The following is a 23,877-nucleotide window of genomic DNA, read 5'->3' on the forward strand; positions in this document are numbered from 1 at the left end:
ATCCCCCAACCACCATCCATCAATCATCATCACCCAACCATCATCTCCCAAATATCATCCCCCAACCATTGTCCCTCAACCATGATCCCCCAACCATCAGCCATCAACCATCATCACCCAACCATCATCCATCAACCATCATCCATCAACCATCATCCCAACCATCAACCCCCAACTATCATCCCTCAACCATCATCCATCAACCATCATCCATCAACCATCATCCCCAACCATCATCCATCAACCATCATCACCCAACCATCATCTCCCAACTATCATCCCCAACCGTCATCCCCAACTATCATCCATCAACCATCATCCATCAACCATCATCCATCAACCATCATCCATCAACCATCATCCCCCAACCATCATCCCCCAACCATCATCCCCCAACCATCATCCATCAGCCATCATCCATCAATCATCATCCCCTAACCATCATCACCCAACCATCATCCATCAACCATCATCCATCAACCATCATCCATCAACCATCATCCCCCAACCATCATCCATCAACCAGCATCCATCAACCATCATCCATCAACCATCATCCATCAACCATCATCCCCCAACCATCATCCCCAACTATCATCCATCAACCATCATCCATCAACCATCATCACCGAACCATCATCCCCATCTATCATCCATCAACCATCATCCCTCAACCATCATCCCCCCAACCATCATCTCCCAACCATCATCTCCCAACCATCATCCCCCAACCATCACCCATCAACCATCATCTCCCAACCATCATCCCCCCAACCATCATCCCCCAAGCATCATCTCCCAACCATCATCCCCCCAACCATCATCCATCAAGGATCATCCCCCAACCATCATTTCCTAACCAACATCACCCAACCATCATCTCCCAACCATCATCCATCAACCATCATCCATCAACCATTGTCCATCAACCATCATCCATCAACGATTATGCATTAACCATCATCCCCCAACCATCATCCATCAACCATCATCCATCAACCATCATCCCCCAACCATCATCCCCAACAATCATCCCCCAACCATCAACAATCATCCATCAACCATCATCCATCAACCATCATCAATCAACCATCATCCCCAACCATCATCCCCCAACCATCATCCATCAACCATCATCCCCCAACCATCATCTCCCAACCATTATCCCTGAACTATCATCCATCAACCATCATCCATCAACCATCATCCCCAACCATCAACCCCAACCATCATCCATAAACCATCATCCCCCAACCATCATCACCAACCATCATCCCCCAACCATCAACAATCATCCATCAACCATCATCCATCAACCATCATCCATCAACCATCATCCCCCAACCATCATCCATCAACCATCATCACCGAACCATCATCCCCCATCTATCATCCCCCCAACCATCATCCATCAACCATCATCCCCAACAATCATCCATCAACCATCATCCCCCAACCATCAACCATCAACCATCATCCCCATACCATCATCTCCCAACCATCATCCCCCAACCATCATCTCCCAACCATCATCTCCCAACCATCATCCCCCAACCATCACCCATCAACCATCATCTCCCACCATCATCCCCCCAACCATCATCCCCCAACCATCATCTCCCAACCAACATCCCCCCAACCATCATCCATCAAGGATCATCCCCCAACCATCATTTCCCAACCAACATCACCCAACCATCATCTCCCAACCATCATCCATCAACCATCATCCATCAACCATTATCCATCAACCATCATCCATCAACCATTATGCATTAACCATCATCCCCAACCATCATCCATCAACCATCATCCATCAACCATCATCCCCCAACCATCATCCCCAACCATCATCCCCCAACCATCAACAATCATCCATCAACCATCATCCATCAACCATCATCAATCAACCATCATCCCCCAACCATCATCCATCAACCATCATCCCCCAACCAACATCCCCAACCATCATCCCCAACTATCATCCATCAACCATCATCCATCAACCATCATCCATCAACCATCATCCATCAGCCATCATCCCCAACTATCATCCCCCAACCATCATCCCCCAACCATCATCCATCAGCCATCATCCCCCAACCATCATCCATCAACCATCATCCCCAACCATCATGCCCCAACCATGACCCCCAACCATCATCCATCAAACATCATCTCCCAACCATCATCCATCAACCATCATCCACCAACCATCATCTCCAACCATCATCCCCCCAATTATCATCCATCAACCATCATCACACAACCATCATCCCCCGACCATCATCCATCAACCATCATCCTCCAACAATCATCCCCCAACCATTATCCCCCAACCATCATCCATCAACCATCATCCATCAACCATCATCCCCCAACCATCATCTCCCACCCATCATCTCCCAACCATCATCCCCCAACCATCATCCATCAACCATCATCCCCCAACCATCATCTCCCAACCATCATCTCCCAACCATCATCCCCCAACCATCATCTGCCAACCGTCATCCCCCAACCATCATCTCCCAACTATCGTCCCCCAACCATCATCCCCCAACCATTATCCCCCAACCATCATCACCCAACCATCATCCATCAACCATCATCCACAACAAACATCCATCAACCATCATCCCCCAACCATCATCCATCAACCATCATCCCCAACCATCATCCATCAACCATCATCCATCAACCATCATCCCCCAACCATCATCCCCCAACCATCAACAATCATCCATCAACCATCATCCCCTACCATCATCCCCCAACCATCATCCCCCAACCATCATCCCCCAACCATCATCCCCCAACCATCATCCATCAACCATCATCTCCCAACCATCATCCCCCAACCATCATCCCCCAACCATCATCCATCAACCATCATCCCCCAACCATCATCCCCAACCATCATCCATCAACCATCATCCCCCAACCATCATCCCCCAACCATCATCCTCCAACCATCATCCCCAACCATCATCCCCGAACCATCACCCATCAACCATCATCCTCCAACCATCATCCCCAACCATCATCCCCCAACCATCATCCATCAACCATCATCCCCCAACCATTATCTCCCAACCATTATCCCTGAACCATCATCCATCAACCATCATCCATCAACCATCATCCCCAACCATCAACCCCAAACATCATCCATCAAACATCATCCATCAACCATCATCCCCCAACCATCATCCACCAACCATCATCCCCCAACCATCATCCCCCAACCATCATCCCCAACCATTATCCATCAACCATCATCCATCAACCATCATCCCCCAACCACCATCCATCAATCATCATCACCCAACCATCATCTCCCAACTATCATCCCCCAACCGTCATCCCCAACTATCATCCATCAACCATCAACCATCATCCATCAACCATCATCCATCAACCATCATCCATCAACCATCATCCCCCAACCATCATCCCCCAACCATCATCCCCCAACCATCATCCATCAGCCATCATCCATCAATCATCATCCCCTAACCATCATCGCCCAACCATCATCCATCAACCATCATCCCCCAACCATCATCCCCAACCATCATCCCCCAACTATCATCCATCAACCATCATCCTTCAACCATCATCCATCAACCATCATCCCCCAACCATCATCCATCAACCATCATCACCCAACCATCATATCCCAACTATCATCAGCCAACCATCATCCCCCAACCATCATCCATCAACCATCACCCCCAACCATCATCCCCCGACCATCATCCATCAAACATCATCCCCAACCATCATCCATCAACCATCATCCACCAACCATCATCTCCAACCATCATCCCCCAACTATCATCCATCAACCATCATCCATCAACCATCATCCATCAACCATCATCTCCAACCATCATCCCCCAACTATCATCCATCAACCATCATCCATCAACCATCATCCATCAACCATCATCCATCAACCATCATCCCCCAACCATCATCCATCAACCATCATCCCCCAACCATCACCTCCCAACCATCATCCATCAACCATTATCCATCAACAATCATCCATCAGCCATCATCCCCCAACCATCATCCATCAACCATCATCCCCCAACCATCATCTCCCACCATCATCCCCCAACCATCATCCCCCAACCATCATTCCCCAACCATCATCCGTCAACCATCATCCCCAACCATCATCTCCCAACCATCACTCCCCAACCATCATCCATCAACCATCATCCCCCAACCATCATCTCCCACCCATCATCTCCCAACCATCATCCCCCAACCATCATCAATCAACCATTATCCCCCAACCATCATCTCTCAACCATCATCCCCCAACCATCATCCCCAACCATCATCCATCAACCATCATCCATCACCATCATCCCCCAACCATCATCCATCAACCATCATCCCCCAACCATCATCCCCCAACCATCATCCCCCAACCATCATCCCCCAACCATCATCCCCCATCCATCATCTCCCAACCATCATCCCCCAACCATCATCCTCCAACCATCATCCATCACACATCATCCATCAACCATCATCCCCCAACCATCATCCCCAACCATCATCCATCAACCATCATCCCCAACCATCATCTCCCAACCATCATCCATCAACCATTATCCTCCAACCATCATCCCCCAACCATCATCCCCAACCATCATCCATCAACCATCATCCCCCAACCATCAACCCCCAACCATCATCCATCAACCATCATCCTCCAACCATCATCCCCCAACCATCAAATCCCAACCATCATCCCCCAGCCATCATCCATCACACATCATCCCCAACCATCATCCATCAACCATCATCCCCCAACCATCAACCCCCAACCATCATCCCCCAACCATCATCCCCCAACCATCATCCCCAACCATCATCCCCCAACCATCATCCATCAACCATCATCCCCCAACCATCATCCCCCAACCATCATCCCCCAACCATCATCCCCCAACCATCAACCATCACCCCCCAAACATCATCCATCAATCATCATCCCCAACCATCATCCCCAACCATCATCCATCAACCATCATCCCCCAACCATCATCCCCCAACCATCATCCATCAACCATCATCCCCCAACCATCATCCATCAACCATCATCCATCAACCATCATCCCCCTACCATCATCCATCAACCATCATCCCCCAACCATCATCCCCAACCATCATCCCCAACCATCAACAATCATCCATCAACCATCATCCATCAACCATCATCCCCCTACCATCATCCATCAACCATCATCCCCCAACCATCATCCCCCAACCATCATCCCCAACCATCATCCCCAACCATCATCCCCCAACCATCATCTCCCAACCATCATCCCCCAACCATCATCCATCAACCATCATCCCCCGTCCATCATCCCCAACCATCATCCATCAACCATCATCCCCCAACCATCATCCCCAACCATCATCCACCAACCATCATCCCCCAACCATCATCCCCCAACCATCATCCCCAACCATTATCCATCAACCATCATCCATCAACCTTCATCCCCCAACCACCATCCATCAATCATCATCACCCAACCATCATCTCCCAACTATCATCCCCAACCGTCATCCCCAACTATCATCCATCAACCATCAACCATCATCCATCAACCATCATCCATCAACCATCATCCATCAACCATCATCCCCCAACCATCATCCCCCAACCATCATCCCCCAACCATCATCCATCAGCCATCATCCATCATCATCATCCCCTAACCATCATCGCCCAACCATCATCCATCAACCATCATCCCCCAACCATCATCCCCAACCATCATCCCCCAACTATCATCCATCAACCATCATCCATCAACCATCATCCATCAACCATCATCCCCAACCATCATCCATCAACCATCATCACCCAACCATCATATCCCAACTATCATCAGCCAACCATCATCCCCCAACCATCATCCATCAACCATCACCCCCAACCATCATCCCCCGACCATCATCCATCAAACATCATCCCCAACCATCATCCATCAACCATCATCCACCAACCATCATCTCCAACCATCATCCCCCAACTATCATCCATCAACCATCATCCATCAACCATCATCCATCAACCATCATCTCAACCATCATCCCCCAACTATCATCCATCAACCATCATCCATCAACCATCATCCATCAACCATCATCCATCAACCATCATCCCCCAACCATCATCCATCAACCATCATCCCCCAACCATCACCTCCCAACCATCATCCATCAACCATCATCCATCAACAATCATCCATCAGCCATCATCCCCCAACCATCATCCATCAACCATCATCCCCCAACCATCATCTCCCAACCATCATCCCCCAACCATCATCCCCCAACCATCATTCCCCAACCATCATCCGTCAACCATCATCCCCCAACCATCATCTCCCAACCATCACTCCCCAACCATCATCCATCAACCATCATCCCCCAACCATCATCTCCCACCCATCATCTCCCAACCATCATCCCCCAACCATCATCAATCAACCATTATCCCCCAACCATCATCTCTCAACCATCATCCCCCAACCATCATCCCCAACCATCATCCATCAACCATCATCCATCAACCATCATCCCCCAACCATCATCCATCAACCATCATCCCCCAACCATCATCCCCCAACCATCATCCCCCAGCCATCATCCCCCAACCATCATCCCCCATCCATCATCTCCCAACCATCATCCCCCAACCATCATCCTCCAACCATCATCCATCACACATCATCCATCAACCATCATCCCCCAACCATCATCCCCAACCATCATCCATCAACCATCATCCCCAACCATCATCTCCCAACCATCATCCATCAACCATTATCCTCCAACCATCATCCCCCAACCATCATCCCCAACCATCATCCATCAACCATCATCCCCCAACCATCAACCCCCAACCATCATCCATCAACCATCATCCTCCAACCATCATCCCCCAACCATCAAATCCCAACCATCATCCCCCAGCCATCATCCATCACACATCATCCCCAACCATCATCATCAACCATCATCCCCCAACCATCAACCCCCAACCATCATCCCCCAACCATCATCCCCAACCATCATCCCCAACCATCATCCCCCAACCATCATCCATCAACCATCATCCCCCAACCATCATCCCCCACCATCATCCCCCACCATCATCCCCCAACCATCACCATCACCCCCCAAACATCATCCATCAATCATCATCCCCCATCATCATCCCCATCATCATCATCCCCATCATCCCCCAACCATCATCCCCCAACCAGCATCCATCAACCATCATCCCCCAACCATCATCCATCAACCATCATCATCAACCATCATCCCCCTACCATCATCCATCAACCATCATCCCCCAAACCATCATCCCAACCATCATCCCCAACCATCAACAATCATCCATCAACCATCATCCATCAACCATCATCCATCAACCATCATCCCCCAACCATCATCCCCCAACCATCATCCCCAACCATCATCCCCAACCATCATCCCCCAACCATCATCTCCCAACCATCATCCCCCAACCATCATCCATCAACCATCATCCCCCGTCCATCATCCCCAACCATCATCCATCAACCATCATCCCCCAACCATCATCCCCAACCATCATCCATCAACCATCATCCCCCAACCATCATCCCCCAACCATCATCCAACCATCATCCCCAACCATCATCCATCAACCATCATCCCCCAACCATCAATCTCCAACCATCATCCATCAACCATCATCCTCCAACCATCATCCGCCAACCATCATCCCCCAACCATCATCCATCAACCATCATCTATCAACCATCATCCATCAACCATCATCCCCCAACCATCATCCTCCAACCATCATCCCCAACCATCATCTCCCAACCATCATCCCCGAACCATCATCCATCAACCATCATCCATCAACCATCATCCCCCAACCATCATCCCCCAACCATCATCCATCAACCATCATCCCCCATCCATCATCCCCAACCATCATACCCCAACCATCATCCATCAATCATCATCCTCCAACCATCATCCCCCAACCATCATCCATCAATCATCATCCCCCAACCATCATCCCCCAACCATCATCCCCCAATCATCATCCCCCAATCATCATCCCCCAATCATCATCCCTCTGCTCACCAACCTACGTTGGGTTTGGGTTTGGCAATGCCACAGTTTTGACACTCTTATCCTTGTTTTCTTATCTCTTCATGGCCTAACCTTTATCTCCTCAACTTCCTCCAGCCCTGCAGCACTCTGAAATATCTGATTCTCCAACCCCTGGCCTCTTACACAACCCTGATTTTTAATCACTGCACCACTGGCATCCATACATTCATATAATATCATACTTCCATCCCGAGACTAAAGCTGCCTTGGTCCTGAGACCTTCCCCTCTACTTCCTCTTTTAGCACATTTTTTGAAACTTAGCTCTCACGCCAAAGTTTTAGTTACTTGACAGAATATTTCTTTGTGGTTCAGAGTCAAATTTCGTTTGATAAAGTATGGGTGTTCAAGGTGCTAACTAAATGCAAGTTGTTATTATCATTGATTAATTTCCTGTGTTTCTCTCCATAGATGATGAACAGTGGAATGGGCTTCATCTTGTTCCTCTTTTTTCTCATATTCAATGGTAAGAGCGCTTTACAGATCTAATAAATTGGGCCTTTAGTCTCTGGAGTTCAGAAGGATGAGAGGTAATCTCACTGAAACCTAAAATATTCGAAGGGGTTTGATAGGGTTGACAGTGAGAGATTCTTTCCGCTGGTCAGGGAATTTAAAACAGTTTTTTCTCAAACTTTATTTCCCGGGACCCACTTTTACCAACCGGCCGACCTTTGAGCCTCATGCCAGCCAACCTTCGCGACCTACACTATCTGACCTTCACGACCCGCACCCGTACCCGCTGACCTTCATGACCGACCCCAGCTGACCTTCGTGACACATCATTACTGCTTACCTTTAGTACGACAGATGGGCCTGCTTGGTCCTCATGATCTCACTTGTCTCGTCATTCAATGTTACATTTCTGCTCAGGGCTTCAGCTGATGAGTTACGTTCCCGCTGCATCCTTTGAAAAAAATCAAGCGGTTTGTCCTCGAACTCGCAATGCTTAGTCTTCAAGTGCCTTTGAAGTTTTGAGGGTTTTAAACTTTCATTTGCCAGTACTTCCCTGCATGTAACACACATGGGCTTTGCATCCCGATTTGCACCGGCCCAATTAACAAAGCCATACCTCAAGACATCATCTTTATACTGCTTTGTTCCCGATTTTAGTTTCTTCTTAATGGGTTGTTCACCAGAGGCCCTGGAGCTCTGTACAGAGCTAACACGAGCACTGCTTTTTCCTGCTGTAGACTCTCATGAGCAGCTCTCTCCAACAGATTCAGTTGTGCGATCCTGGTCTTTCTGTATCTCTGGCCCGCTCTTCCTAACCTACACATCTTTGGGTTGGGGGGGTGAAACCCATGCAGACATGGGGAGAATGAGCAAACTCCACACAGACAGTGACCCAGGGCTGATATCAAACCCGGGTCCTGAGCGCCATGAGCAGGATTGCTAACCACTGTGTCACCACGCCCTCTTGGCCCACTCTTCCTTATTGCAAATAATCCATCTCCAGTTCTTCACAGTTCTGTTGCTTGTTTGCTGGCAACCACAAAACGGAGGAATTTTTCCTCCATGATTTCGCGCCCAAAGCACGGACGTACAGGGTGGTAATGTCACTGTACATGCTAGGGGCAGGACCTTCTGTCTTCCACTGCTTCTGGCAGAAAGACTCCACCATTTGCATTTAACGGCCGATCATAACCGGCATTCTTTTGTTTTCACTTTGAAATTTTATTTCCAATACCTGATTTTCCCAAGTTTCTGACTTTTTACTACTGAAGCTTAAAGCAATTTCAGTTGAACATGCGCATCCTAGGGCAGCACGGTGGCCTAGTGGTTAGCACAACCGCCTCACGGCGCTGAGGTCCCAGGTTCGATCCCGGCTCTGGGTCACTGTCTGTGTGGAGTTTGCACATTCTCCCCGTGTCTGCGTGGGTTTCGCCCCCACAACCCAAAAATGTGCAGAGTAGGTGGATTGGCCATGCTAAATTGCCCCTTAATTGGAAAAAATAATTGGGTAATCTAAATTTAAAAAAAAAACATGCGCATCCTTACATTTACACACAAACTTTGTTTTAAATATATTCCCATTTCTTAAAAAGTTTAAATAAGTATGGAAAAAAGTACAATCTTGTTTTTACTTTACAAACAATGGGCGGAAATCTGGTGCAACGGTGCTTCTGCGATTCTCCACGGACCCGCCAGACGCACGCACGTGGTCGGCGCGGTACCGGTCAGGGCCGCTGAAAGAGGCCCCCACGGCGATTCACCGCGATCGACTGGCCGTACTCCCACCGGCGTGGTTTACATATGGTACCACCCGGCGGGAGCTCGGACCTGCAGCCGTGTCGGCGGTCCTGGTGGGGGGGAATCGGGGAGGGGGGGCCTTAGCGGCGGCCAGGCCCGCAATCAGGAGCCACCGATCGGCGGGCCATCGTGACCTGGGGGAGACCTACCTAACTCCTCACGGGCCCGCTGTGTGGGTCTGCCATGTGTGCGGCGCCGAAGTGGGCCCCTGCGCGTATGTTTGGACCCACCTGTGGCTGCCGTGCACATGCGCGGCCGCACAGTCTGGACAGCAGGGCCCCGACGGAAGCCAGAGCTGCGGGATGCACACCGGGGCCCTGCTAGCCCCCTGGGAAATGGAGAATCACCCCGGATTTTCGAGGAAAATGTCCGGAGTGATTCTCGCCCGTTTTCCGGTGGGTGTGGGGCCTTAGTCCCCAAAAGGGAGAATCCCGGCCCATGACTCTAGGTAATCTGGACATTCTGAATTCTCCCTCAGTGTACCCGAGCAGGCGCTGGAATGTGGCGACTGGGGGCTTTTCACAGCAACTTCATTGCAGTGTTAATGTAAGCCTACTTGTGACAATAATAAAGATTATTATTATTAGACGAGATGAAGTAACTTGTCAAACACAAACCCACAATATCACAATATTTCTTACTGGTTCCACTGCATTGCACTATCTCAGGGGTGGGCAAACTTTTCCGTGCAAGGGCCACATTCAGAAATTCACAATTCACAAAGGGCCGCATAGTATATTAAGTAAAATAATTACTTCACCCGGTTATGATTCTGGGCGCCTCATATAGAACATAGAACAGCACAGAACAGGCCCTTCGGCCCTCGACGTTGTGCCGAGCAATGATCACCCTACTCAAGTCAACGTATCCACCCTATACCAGTAAGTAACCCAACAGCCCCCCAGCATTAACCTTAAAAAAAAAATTTTTTTTTTTTTTTTTAATGACTTGGTGGGCCGCAGAAATACCTTTGGCGGGCCGCATGCGGCCCGCGGGCCGTAGTTTGCCCACCCCTGCACTATCTAAACATCCAAGCCATCTCCTTTCTCAGATAAAGCACTAACTTCTGGTTTCCAGAGAATGGCAACACAAAGTTATGACTGTAGGTTTCTTCCAGTGTTGACATGTGTTAACCGTATTGACTAGCCCATTGATCAGTGTTCCTCGCTGACAAACCTCAACTCATGAATAGCTCACCTCTAACCCCCCCCCCCCCCCCCCCCCCCCAAACCCCCCCCCCCCCCCCCCAACCTTTTGCCGCTTTCCATTCTCAGTACATCTATAAGGGGCATTTAAAATAATGGGCCCATGCCTTGATTATTGGGTCCAGCAAGTGGACAAATTGAGCTGCATTGGTGAAGTGTTTCACACCTGGAAGCAGTGGGAGAAACAGGTTTTTTTGTGTGAGGGTGAAAACATTTAGCCCAGTGTGGCATGGAACCACGTAGACCAGGGAAATGCCAGTTTTTATTTTTGCTCCAGTATTGACCGCAGCCTCGGCAGAAGTAAAAGAAGCTGCATTTATTTATATGGCACTTTTCATGACCTCGGGCTATCCAAAACACTTGGCAACTGATGAAGTCATTTTGAAGCATGGGCAATGTTGTAATGTCGGAACCCACAATACAGCCAATTTGTGCACAGCAGCTTCCACAAACAGCAATGTGATAATGACCAGATCCTCTTTTAGTGATGTTGGTTGAGGGGTGAATATTGGTCTCAGCATGGGAGAGAACTCCATGCTCTTGGGCGCTTGGAAATGGCGCCATGGGATCTTTCACATCCACCTTTAAAACATTTTTCATTCCTTTCTCAGAGTTACAAAACCAATGCGCAGAATGGATGGAGCAAGACTCTAATCCATCTACTTGCTTGCTCCAATAAAACAATTCAAATGAATCCCAATTCATGGTTCCCTCAAAAGGGACAAACTATATCCAAGCTGACAAGAACAGGCATTAACCCTGCTGCTACAATTGATCTTAGCCCATCTTTCACATCCACCAAAGCAGGCAAATATGAGGCCTCAGTTTAATAAATCATCTGAAAGATAGCACCTCCAATAATAAAAATAATCTGCCCGAAATCGCTTTCATCTAATCTCGCATCTAAATCCCCCGCAACCATTGGAAACACTCTGCGGGAAAGTAGAACCCACCACTGGGCAGTTAATGGGATTGGGAGCAATGCTGGTTTTATATCCCACGTGATTTTACTCTTCATTAAAAACAAAAGAGAGCAATTTTGGCCATTCCATCCCATCCCATGGAACTTCCATCAGATGAATAAAGTCAAAGATGATTCCTTCTGCCACCCCCACACCCCCTCCCCAGTATGACAGGGGGGGTAGGCACCTGAGCAATAGGTCAGAAGGTGAAAACATTGAGGGAGAACTAGGGAATAGGGCCAGTATGGCTCTGAGGCAGAGCAGACAGGGAGATGATGCTGAACACAGCGGGTCTGGTAGCCTGAAGTGCATATGTTTTAATGCAAGAAGTATTACGGGTAAGGCAGATGAACTTACCGCTGGAATTGGTACTTGGAACTATGATGTTGTTGCCATTACAGAGACCTGGTTGAGGGAAGGACAGGATTGGTAGCTAAACATTCCAGGATTTAGATGTTTCAGGCGGGATAGAGGGGGATGTAAAAGGGATGGAAGAGTTGCGCTACTGGTTAGGGAGAATATCACAGCTGTACTGTGGGAGGACACCTCAGAGGGCAGCGAGGCTATATGGGTCGAGATCAGGAATAAGAAGGGTGCAGTCACAATGTTAGGGGTTTACTACAGGCCTCCCAACAGCCAGTGGGAGATAGAGGAGCAGATAGGCAGGCAGATTTTGGAAAAGAGTAAAAACAACAAGGTTGTTGTGATGGAAGACTTCAACTTCCCCAATATAGACTGGGACTCACTTAGTGCTAGGGGCTTAGACAGGGCAGAGTTTGTAAGGATCTTCCAGGAGGGCTTCTTAAAACAATATGTAGACAGTCCAACTAGGGAAGGGGCTGTACTGGACTTGGTATTGGGGAATGAGCCCAACCAGGGACGTTTCAGTAGGGGAGCATTTTGGGAACAGTGACCACAATTCAGTAAGTTTTAAAGTGCTGGTGGACAAGGATAAGAGTGGTCCTAGGGTGAATGTACTAAATTGGGGGGAGGCTAATTATAACAATATTAGATGGAACTGAAGAACCTAGATTGGGGGCGGATATTTGAGGGTAAATCAACATCTGACATGTGGGAGGCTTTCAAGTGTCAGTTGAAAGGAATTTAGGACCGGCATGTTCCTGTGAGGAAGAAGGATAAATATGGAAAATTTCAGGAACCTTGGATAACGATAGATATTGTAGGCCTCATCAAAAAGAAAAAGGAGGCATTTGTCAGGGCTAGAAGGCTGGGAACAGACAAAGCCTGTGTGGAACAAAAGGAAAGTAGGAATGAATTTAAGTAAGGAGTCAGGAGGGCTAGAAGGGGTCACGAAAGGTCATTGGCAAATAGGGTTAAGGAAAATCCCAAGGCTTTTTACATGCACATAAATAGCAAGAGAGTAGCCAGGGAAAGGGTTGGCCCACTGAAGGACAGGCAAGGAGCCAGACTTTGCATCAGTTTAATAAATGATACTTTGCATCAGTGTTCATTAAAGAGAAGGAATTGGTGGATGTTGAGTCTGGAGAAGGGTGTGTAGAGAGCCTGGGTCACATTGAGATCCAAAAAGACGAGGTGTTGGGCGTCTTGAAAAATATGAAGGTAGATAAGTCCCCAGGGCCTGATGGGATCTACCCCAGAATACTGAAGGAGGCAAGAGAGGAAATTGGTGAGGCCTTGACAGAAATCTTTGGATCCTCACTGTCATCAGGTGATGTCCCGGAGGACTGGAGAATAGCCAATGTTGTTCCTTTGTTTAAGAAGGGTAGCAAGGATAATCCAGGGAACTACAGGCCGGTGAGCCTTATGTCAGTGGTAGAGAAATTGCTGGAGAGAATTCTTCGAGACAGGATCTACTCCCATTTGGAAGCAAATGGACGTATTAGTGAGAGGCAGCATGGTTTTGTGAAGGGGAGGTCGTGTCTCACTAACTTGATAGAGTTTTTCGAAGAGGTCACAAAGATGATTGATGCAGGTAGGGCAGTGGCTGTTGTCTATATGGACTTCAGTAAGGCCTTTGACAAGGTCCCTCATGGTAGACTGGTACAAAAGGTGAAGTGACACGGGATCAGGGGTGAGCTGGCAAGGCGGATACAGAACTGGCTAGGTCATAGAAGGCAGAGAGTAGCAATGGAAAGGTGCTTTTCTAATTGGAGGACTGTGACTAGTGGTGTTCCGCAGGGATCAGTGCTGGGACCTTTGCTGTTCGTAGTAGATATAAATGATTTGGAGGAAAATGTAACTGGTCTGATTAGTAAGTTTGCAGATGACACAAAGGTTGGTGGAATTTCGGATAGCGATGAGGACTGTCAGAGGACACAGCAGGATTTAGATCGTTTGGAGACTTGGGCGGAGAGATGGCAGATAGAGTTTAATCCGGACAAATGTGAGGTAATGCATTTTGGAAGGTCTAATGCAGGTAGGGAATATACAGTGAATGGTAGAACCCTCAAGAGTATTGAAAGTCAGAGAGATCTAGGTGTACAGGTTCACAGGTCACTGAAAGGGGCAACATGGGTGGAGAAGGTAGTCAAGAAGGCATACGTCATGCTTGCCTTCATTGGCCAGGGCATTGAGTATAAGAATTGGCAAGTCATGTTGCAGCTGTACAGAACCTTAGTTAGGCCACACTTGGAGTACAGTGTTCAATTCTGGTCGCCACATTACCAGAAGGATGTGGAGGCTTTAGAGAGGGTTCAGAAGGGATTTACCAGGATGTTGCCTGGTATGGAGGGCATTAGCTATGAGGAGCGGTTGAATAAACTTGGTTTGTTCTCACTGGAACAATGGAGGTTGAGGGGCGACCTGATAGAGGTCGACAAAATTATGAGGGGCATAGACAGAGTGGATAGTCAGAGGCTTTTCCCCAGGGTAGAGGGGTCAATTACTAGGGGGCATAGGTTTAAGGTGCGAGGGGCAAAGTTTAGAGGAGATGTACAAGGCAAGTTTCTTTACACAGAGGGTAGTGGGTGCCTGGAACTCGCTGCCGGAGGATGTGGTGGAAGCAGGGACGATAGTGACATTTAAGGGGCATCTTGACAAATACATGAATAGGATGGGAATAGAGGGATACGGACCCAGGAAGTGTGGAAGATTTTAGTTTAGTCGGGCAGTATGGGCTTGGAGGGCCGAAGGGCCTGTTCCTGTGCTGTACTTTTCTTTGTTGTTGTTCTTCTGTTTCTACCCACTCACGTTCAAAACCTTAAACACCCTCATCAACTCACACTGGACGTAAAGTAAGAAATAGGAGCAGGGAAAGGCTGTACATCTCCTAAAGCCTGCTCTGTTATCCAGTAAGATCCTGGCTGATCTTGCACCTCGGCTCCACTTTCGGACCCCATCCCAAAATCCCTTGATTCCTTTCCTGACCAAAAGTCTATCAATTTCAATTTTGAATGTATTCAGCGACTGAGCATGCATTGTCCTTAGGGGTAGGGAATTCCGAAGAATGCCAACCTTTGACTTAGCAAAATTTCTCTTCCTCTCAGTTCTAAATGGCCATTCCCTTATCCAGACTCTCCGGCCACGGAAAGGAGCCTCTCACCAAGTACCTTGTCAGGCCCTCTAAGAACTCTGTACCTTTCAATGAGAACACCACTCGTTCTTCTAAACTCCAGGAAATATGAACCCACTCTATTCAAAACACCCACAGAGAACAGTGCTCTCATCTAAGTTCCAGTGAAACAAATACACTGTGGTTTAGATGCAAGGAAACCCTTTGGGTTTCAGGATTCATATCCCTTGTTCAAACTGCCCAAGTTCCGTTTGGCGGTGATTGATTCGATCTTAGCTGCCACTTTACTGACATTCATTTACATCAGGTGCAGCTCCCTTGATGCGTAGGAGCGCAACAATTGTAATTTACTGTAAAGAGGAAGTAGCTGCTACAGCAGAACCTTCCCATCAACAACCACCCCCCCCACCCCACCAACCATACATTAACTACCCACAATTTCCCTCTTTCCAAACACCTGATCTTGACTTTCAATTGTTTTCTAACTGTGAAGCAAAGTAACCCTTAAGAAGGCACTATTATTCAGGCTGGGGCACCCTTGCAGTACTGAGGGTGAGCTGCTTTGACAGAGGTTCAATATTCCACATGGGACAGAAAGTCTCATGGCTTTAGGTCGTGCTTTCCAGCTCACACTCTACTGCCGAGGTTTTAATAATCGTGTTTTTTATTTTTCCAATATTGGTGGCACAGGCAACATCAACTTGTTTTAATTTAAGAAAGACATGAATAAGAAAACAGCAACATTTGCTAAAGATTGATCAGAGAGCTGTACAGGCTGGGTACTGTCAAGCCTGAGGCAGACAGATTTATAATCAATAAGGGAATCAATGTTTATGAGGATAAAGCAGGAAAGTTTAGGATTAGCAGATCAGATCAGTAATGATCTCATTGAATGGCAGAATTAGTCAAACACGATAAGACCAGATGACATAGGAACAGAAGAAGGCCATTCAGCCCATTGGGCTGAATGGCCTTCTTCTGCTCCTATGTCATCTGGTCTTATCGTGTTTGACCAATTTGATTGAAGTAAAAGAGAGGATTGGTTAGTATGGTGCAGTTGATTATTATTAATGGGCTAAAAGGACGTGTTGTTGAAACTGTGCAAGGCATTGGTGAGACCGCACCTGGAGGATTGTGCACAATTTTGGTCCCCCTTATTTGAGGGAAGATGGAGTGGCATTGGAGGCAGTTCAGAGGAGGTTCACTGAGTTGATTCCAGAGATGAGGGGCCTGTCGTTTGAGGAGAGATCGAACAGTTTAGGCCCATACCCTCTAGAGTTTAGAAAAATGAGGGGAGATCAAATCGAGGTATACAAAATGCTAAAAGGTCTGGATGAAGTAGACGTGGAGCTGATGCTTCCTCGTGTGGGGCATTCTAAAACGAGGGGGTCATAATCTTAGAATAAGAAGCAGCAAATTTAAAACAGATTTGAGGAAAAACTACTTCTGCCAAAGGATTGTGAATCTGTGGAATTTGCTACCCCAGAGTGCGGAGGATGCTGGGACAGTGAGTACATTTTAGGGGTTAGACAGATTTTTAATTGGTAATGGGTTGAAGGGTTATGGAGAACAGGCAGGACGGTGGGGTTGAGGCCAGGATGGGATCAGCCATGATCCCATTGAGGGTGTTAGGCTCGGGCGGCTAAATTGCCGACTCCTGCTCCAAGTTCATGTGTTCTAGGGAGGAGATGCTCTGGCTGATTTTGCAATCCAGCTCTTGGTTTGTAGCATTGTATGTAGCAGGTGAGAAACGTATCAGCCATGATAGAATGGAGGAGCAGCCCCGATGAGCTGAATGGCCTCATTCTGCTCCATATCTTATGAACTTATGAAAAATGTTGTTTGGTGAAGTGCCATGTAAATAAGCTTGTTAGAAAAACATAACACGCATGGGATGAAAGGGGGCGTGAGTGACAGCAGTTACCTAACTGGCCAATGGATGGAAATCAGAGATAAGCTGGTGTTTTCAGACAGAGGGAAGTGTGCAGTCGTGTCTCCCAGTGACCACTGCTTTTTTTGATACATATGCTGGGCGCTGCACACATGTGGTTATTGTGCTGGCACCAATTCAGCTACCATTGCATTGGCCTGGAATTAATATTGATGCATATTAGATGGCAGTGACAGAGTTTGGCTTGTGCTGGGAAACGATGGGTATCAGATACCCAAAATTGAATCGCGGGAATTGGGCAGTTTAGAAATAGGGTTACATGTAGCCAACAGTGAGTTACAGTCTGGAATCTAATCAAGGAGTTTGGATCATTTATATAGAGATTGGATAGCTGCTGTAACATCACCAACAGGGGCAATAAACAGGGCCTGACTTGCCAACACAAGTACTCAGCCTTCTACCAACCTACCAGCATTGGCTTTTTGCTCCTGCTCCACAGGTATCTGCTTAATCTTCGCTATTGGTGTCTCCACTCCCAACTCCTTGGTTGTGCATGAGGGAATGGAACTCCGGCTGGACTGCAATCTTGAATACCACGTGGGCACTCAATTGCAGAACATCAAGCTCGAATGGTCCCACACCCCTTACGGTGACACTGAAGAGGACTTGGTGAGTGACGTGTTCCAGTGCTCTGATTTGATCCTCAGTGGTTGCTCTCCACCATTCAGTGTCTGGCCCTCCTGTCTTTGACTCAACACCAGGGGGACGTTTTTGGCCAGAGTTTTGACCATCGCCAGGATTTTCTGCACCAAAGCACATTCTAAATGATGGTAGATGACTGGGTGGCCGTTCTGATTATGGGATATCACAAAAGGTACCGAGAGTAAGTTTAGGTTTAGGGGCTTGCAGCTAATAGGAAAGGGAACCCCAAAGTTTTCTATCAGCATATAAAGAGTAAAATTGTGATGGAAGGAAAAGTGGGGTTGATCAGGGAGAAAAAGGTGTTTTACACATGGAGGCAGAGGGCATGGCTGTGGTGTTAAATTAATATTTTACATTTGCCATTACCAAGGAAGGAGATGCTACCCAGGCCATGGTAAAAGAAGTGGGAATTCATTGACTGGAAGATTTTAAAATTGATAAGGAGGCATAGGATATGGGGGGAGAGATACGGCGGCACAGTGGTTAGCCCTGCTGCCTCACAGCGCCAGGGACAGGTTCAATTCCGGCCTTGGATGACTGTGTGGAGTTTTTACATTCTCCCCGTCTCTGCGTGGGTTTCCTCCGGGTGCTCCAGTTTCCTCCCATGATCCAAAGATGTGCTGGTTTGGTCATGCTAAATTGCCCCTTAGTGTCCAAAAGTTAGGTGGGGTTATGGGGTTATAGGGATAGGGTGGGGGGAGTGGGCCTAGGTCGGGTGCTCTTTCAGAAGGCCAGTGCAGATTCAATGGACCGAATGGCCTCCTTCTGCACTGTAGGGATTCTATGATTCTCTGATAGGCTGTCTGAACTTAAAATTCAGCAAGGCAACAGTATCAAATGAAATGCATTCAGGAATACAGTGGGAAACGAGAGTGGAAGTCACACAGGTACTGGCCATAATTTTTCAGTCTTCCTTGGACCCAGGGGTGGTGCCAAAGGATTAAAAAATTGCAGACATTACAGTCTTGTTCAGAAAAGTGAGTGAGGATAAGCCCAAACTACAAACCAGTTAGTGCAACTTTGGGTGATGGAGAAACTTCTAGAATCTTTCATTCTGCACAGAATTAATCGTCACTTGGACAAATGGAGGTTAATTAAGGAGAGTCCACATGGATTTCTTAAGGGAAAATCATGTTTAACTAACTTGCTGGAGTTTTTCAAAGGTGTAAACCATACCTTCCCTGGGGTTGTTTAGAGGGCTGATGTGGAGGGACTTTTATTCTGTGTCTAACCCACGCTGCATCTGCCCTGGGAGTGTTTCATGGGGACATAAAGGGAGTTTTACTCTGCTTAGTAACTTGAGAAATCCAGTGGAATTGAACAGATATTTATTTCACTATATGCAATATCCTGCTCATGGCAGTAACTCACTCCAACTCCAGTTCTTGCCGGGAAAACTAACTCAATCAGGCCCTGCTTTGGGCCGGTTTTTATCTGTGTTTGTAATGAGGTCCAGGTTGGTGGCCTCCACCACCATTCTGGGAAGCTTGTTCGACACGAGTCCTATGAGCAGATCAGCAATGGTTTCCCCGTCGTCCCTGCGGGGGTTATAACACTGTATCTAACCCCGTGCTGTACCTGTCCTGGGAGTGTTTGATGGGGACAGTGTAGAGGGAGCTTTACTCTGTATCTAACCCCGTGCTGTACCTGTCCTGGGGGTGTTTGATGGAGACAGTGTAGAGGGAGCTTTACTCTGTATCTAACCCTGTGCTGTCCCTGTCCTGGGAGTGTTTGATGGAGACAGTGTAGAGGGAGCTTTACTCTGTATCTAACCCCGTGCTGTACCTGTCCTGGGAGTGATTGATGGGGGCAGTGTAGAGGGAGCTTTCCTCTGTGTCTAACCCCGTGCTGTACCTGTCCTGGGAGTGTTTGATGGGGACAGTGCAGAGGGAGCTTTACTCTGTTTCTAAACCCGTGCTGTACCTGTCCTGGGAGTGTTTGATGGGGACAGCGTAGAGGGAGCTTTACTCTGTATCTAACCCCGTGCTGTACCTGTCCTGGGAGTGTTTGATGGGGACAGTGTAGAGGGAGCTTTACTCTGTATCTAACCCCGTGCTGTACCTGTCCTGGGAGTGTTTGATGGGGACAGTGTAGAGGGAGCTTTACTCTGTATCTAACCCCGTGTTGTACCTGTCCTGGGAGTGTTTGATGGGGACAGTATAGAGGGAGCTTTACACTGTATCTAACCCCGTGCTGTACCTGTCCTGGGTGTTTGCTGGGGACAGTGTAGAGGGAGCTTTACTCTGTATCTAACACCGTGTTGTACCTGTCCTGTGAGTGTTTGATGGGGACAGTGAAGGTGGAGCTTTACACTGTATCTAACCCGTGCTGTACCTGTCCTGGGAGTGTTTGATGGGGACAGTGTAGAGGGAGCTTTACTCTGTATCTAACCCTGTGCTGTACCTGTGCTGGGAGTGTTTGATGGGGGCAGTGTGGAAGGAGCTTTACTCTGTATCTAACCCAGTGCTGTACCTGTCCTGGGAGTGTTTGATGGGGACAGTGTACAGGGAGCTCTACTCTGTATCTAACCCCGTGCTGTACCTGTCCTGGGAGTGTTTGATGGGGGCAGTGTGGAGGGAGCTTTACTCTGTATCTAACCCCGTGCTGTACCTGTCCTGGGAGTGTTTGATGGGACAGTGCAGAGGGAGCTTTACTCTGTATCTAACCCCGTGCTGTACCTGTCCTGGGAGTGTTTGATGGGGACAGTGTAGAGGGAGCTTTACTCTGTATCTAACCCCGTGCTGTACCTGCACTGGGAGTGTTTGATGGGACAGTGTAAAGGGAGCTTTACTCTGTATCTAACCCCGTGCTGTACCTGTCCTGGGAGTGTTTGGTGGGGACAGTGTAGAGGGAGCTTTACCCTGTATCTAACCCCGTGCTGTACCTGTCCTGGGAGTGTTTGGTGGGGACAGTGTAGAGGGAGCTTTACTCTGTATCTAACCCCATGCTGTACCTGTCCTGGGAGTGTTTGATGGGACAGTGCAGAGGGAGCTTTACTCTGTATCTAACCCCGTGCTGTACCTGTCCTGGGAGTGTTTGATGGGGACAGTGTAGAGGGAGCTTTACTCTGTATCTAAGCCCGTGCTGTACCTGTCCTGGGAGTGTTTGATGGGGACAGTGTAGAGGGAGCTTTACCCTGTATCTAACCCCGTGCTGTACCTGTCCTGGGAGTGTTTGGTGGGGACAGTGTAGAGGGAGCTTTACTCTGTATCTAACCCTGTACTTTCTCTTCAATTACTTTCCTTCTTGATTCCAACACAGATTTTCTTTCACTATCGAAACCACAGTGTGGTCGTGCAAAATAATAAATTCTCCCTGAGGCTGCAGTGGGTGGGTGACATCCGGAAAAACAATGGTTCCATTCTCATAACCGAAGTGGAATGCAGTGACAACGGTAGTTTCACATGTGATATGCGGATCCCCAGGTTTTCAAACAACATCTATAGAAGGAAAATTAATCTGGTGGTCTTGTGCAAAGGTACGTCGGTACATTGGGAGTGAATGGATAGGAATTTGACCACTGGGATCAGGGAATGAATTGGAGTGTCATGTGTGCAATATGTAGAGTTGAACTCAATGTTGTGAGTAAACTGGGATGAAGTGATTAACTATGTAAAACTGAGGTCAGCACGGTGGTGCAGTAATTAGCATTGACGTCTCACGGCGCTGAGGTCCCAGGTTCGATCCCGGCTCTGGGTCACTGTCCGTGTGGAATTTGCACATTCTCCTCGTGTTTGCATGGGTCTCACCCCCACAACCCAAAGATGTGCAGGGTAGGTGGATTGGCCACGCTAAATTGCCCTTTAATTGGAAAATAATGAATTGGGTACTCAAAATTTATTTTTAAAACTATGCAAAACTGTTCAACTGGTATCTTGTTTTGATAACCCCATCAAATAAATTAATGGTTGCAATTTTCTGCACAGCATTTCCCAGGTTCTAGCACATGCAGTTAATGGGTGCGGCCATGAAGAGAGAGCTATCTTTGTATTAATGTGACTGCCAGAAAATTTAATGAAATAAGAATGAAGACGCATTTAAATAACTTTTTATATCCTTAAGACATCCCGAGATGCTTGTCAATCAGCTAATTCCTTTCTCGTGCGCTCATTGATGTTATGTCGAACAAGGGTAGGTGGATTGGCCATGATAAATTGCCCTTAGTGTACAAAATTGCCCTTAGTGTTGGGTGGGGTTACTGGGTTATGGGATAGGGGGGAGGTGTTGACCTTGAGTAGGGTGCTCTTTCCAAGAGCCGGTGCAGACTCGATGGGCCGAATGGCCTCCTTCTGCACTGTAAATTCTATGATAATCTAAGACAGATCAGTCAACCTTCACACTGTATATCACAAACAGTGATTATATTATTGAGACCAATACTCTGGTTTGGTGGCTTTGATTAGGATATAAGCCTTGACCAGGACACTTTGATCTCCTGTGAGTAATGTTGACCGTTTGACAGTCACATGAACAATGATTTTAGCGTCTCATTCAAAAGATGGCACATCTTGCAGCATTCCTTCAATGCTGAACTGATGTGTCAGCCGAGATGCTTATTATTATTATTATTATTATTATTATTATTAATAATTATTATTAAGCCTGGGGGCAGAGATTGAATCGATAGCCATTGGTGAGATTTCTACTGAGCCGTGACTGACTTGTTTCTTTTGTGAAATTGCTGTTTTTTTTAGGGATTTTGGGTTGGGGGAGGAGCTGCTCGCTCCTCCCCCAACCCAAAATCCCTAAAAAAACGGTGAGGCAGAGATTTTCTTCATCTGAGTATTTCCATTCCTTTAGATGCCAAAGATTCAAGGTCTCTCAAGCTACCTGGGTTAGCAGAAGCATTTCCAAACAACATTACCATTTATACAACAGTGGGGATTTTAACCTTCTTTGTTGCATTTTTCATTACCCTTGTAAGCGTCTGGAAGAAACGTTCAATAAACGCAACACCAAGGAGTCAAAGGTACGCACATTGAGGAGGAAGAATTTAAATCATTTTTATTGTCATCTTCCTTTTCACACAATGAATAATTCTGAACTTTCTCCCTTATTCTCTGTGATCAATAAGCAGAAGGAACTACCTTGATGGGCTTGAAGATTCTGAGGTAAGGATTTTCATGCAGACTTCAAAATCTAAAATATTAAATATTCAG

At 47.5% G+C, this 23,877-nt stretch overlaps 1 protein-coding gene across 2 annotated transcripts in view; it reads left to right on the forward strand.

Annotated features, from left to right (window-relative positions):
• The window catches only part of LOC119954183 (junctional adhesion molecule-like), a 42,042-nt gene that overhangs the window by 10,748 nt on the left and 7,417 nt on the right, over positions 1-23,877 (forward strand). The window contains exons 2-6 of one of the 2 annotated variants that reach the window (XM_038779174.1): positions 8,627-8,681; positions 18,516-18,685; positions 21,980-22,196; positions 23,519-23,687; positions 23,793-23,829. In XM_038779174.1, coding sequence (XP_038635102.1) covers positions 8,627-8,681; positions 18,516-18,685; positions 21,980-22,196; positions 23,519-23,687; positions 23,793-23,829 — 648 coding nt within the window. The remainder of the gene's footprint in view (positions 1-8,626; positions 8,682-18,515; positions 18,686-21,979; positions 22,197-23,518; positions 23,688-23,792; positions 23,830-23,877) is intronic. The other variant, XM_038779175.1, reaches the window with a different exon arrangement.

Source organism: Scyliorhinus canicula, chromosome 19 (assembly GCF_902713615.1).
Source record: "Scyliorhinus canicula chromosome 19, sScyCan1.1, whole genome shotgun sequence".
Taxonomy (NCBI): domain Eukaryota; kingdom Metazoa; phylum Chordata; class Chondrichthyes; order Carcharhiniformes; family Scyliorhinidae; genus Scyliorhinus; species Scyliorhinus canicula.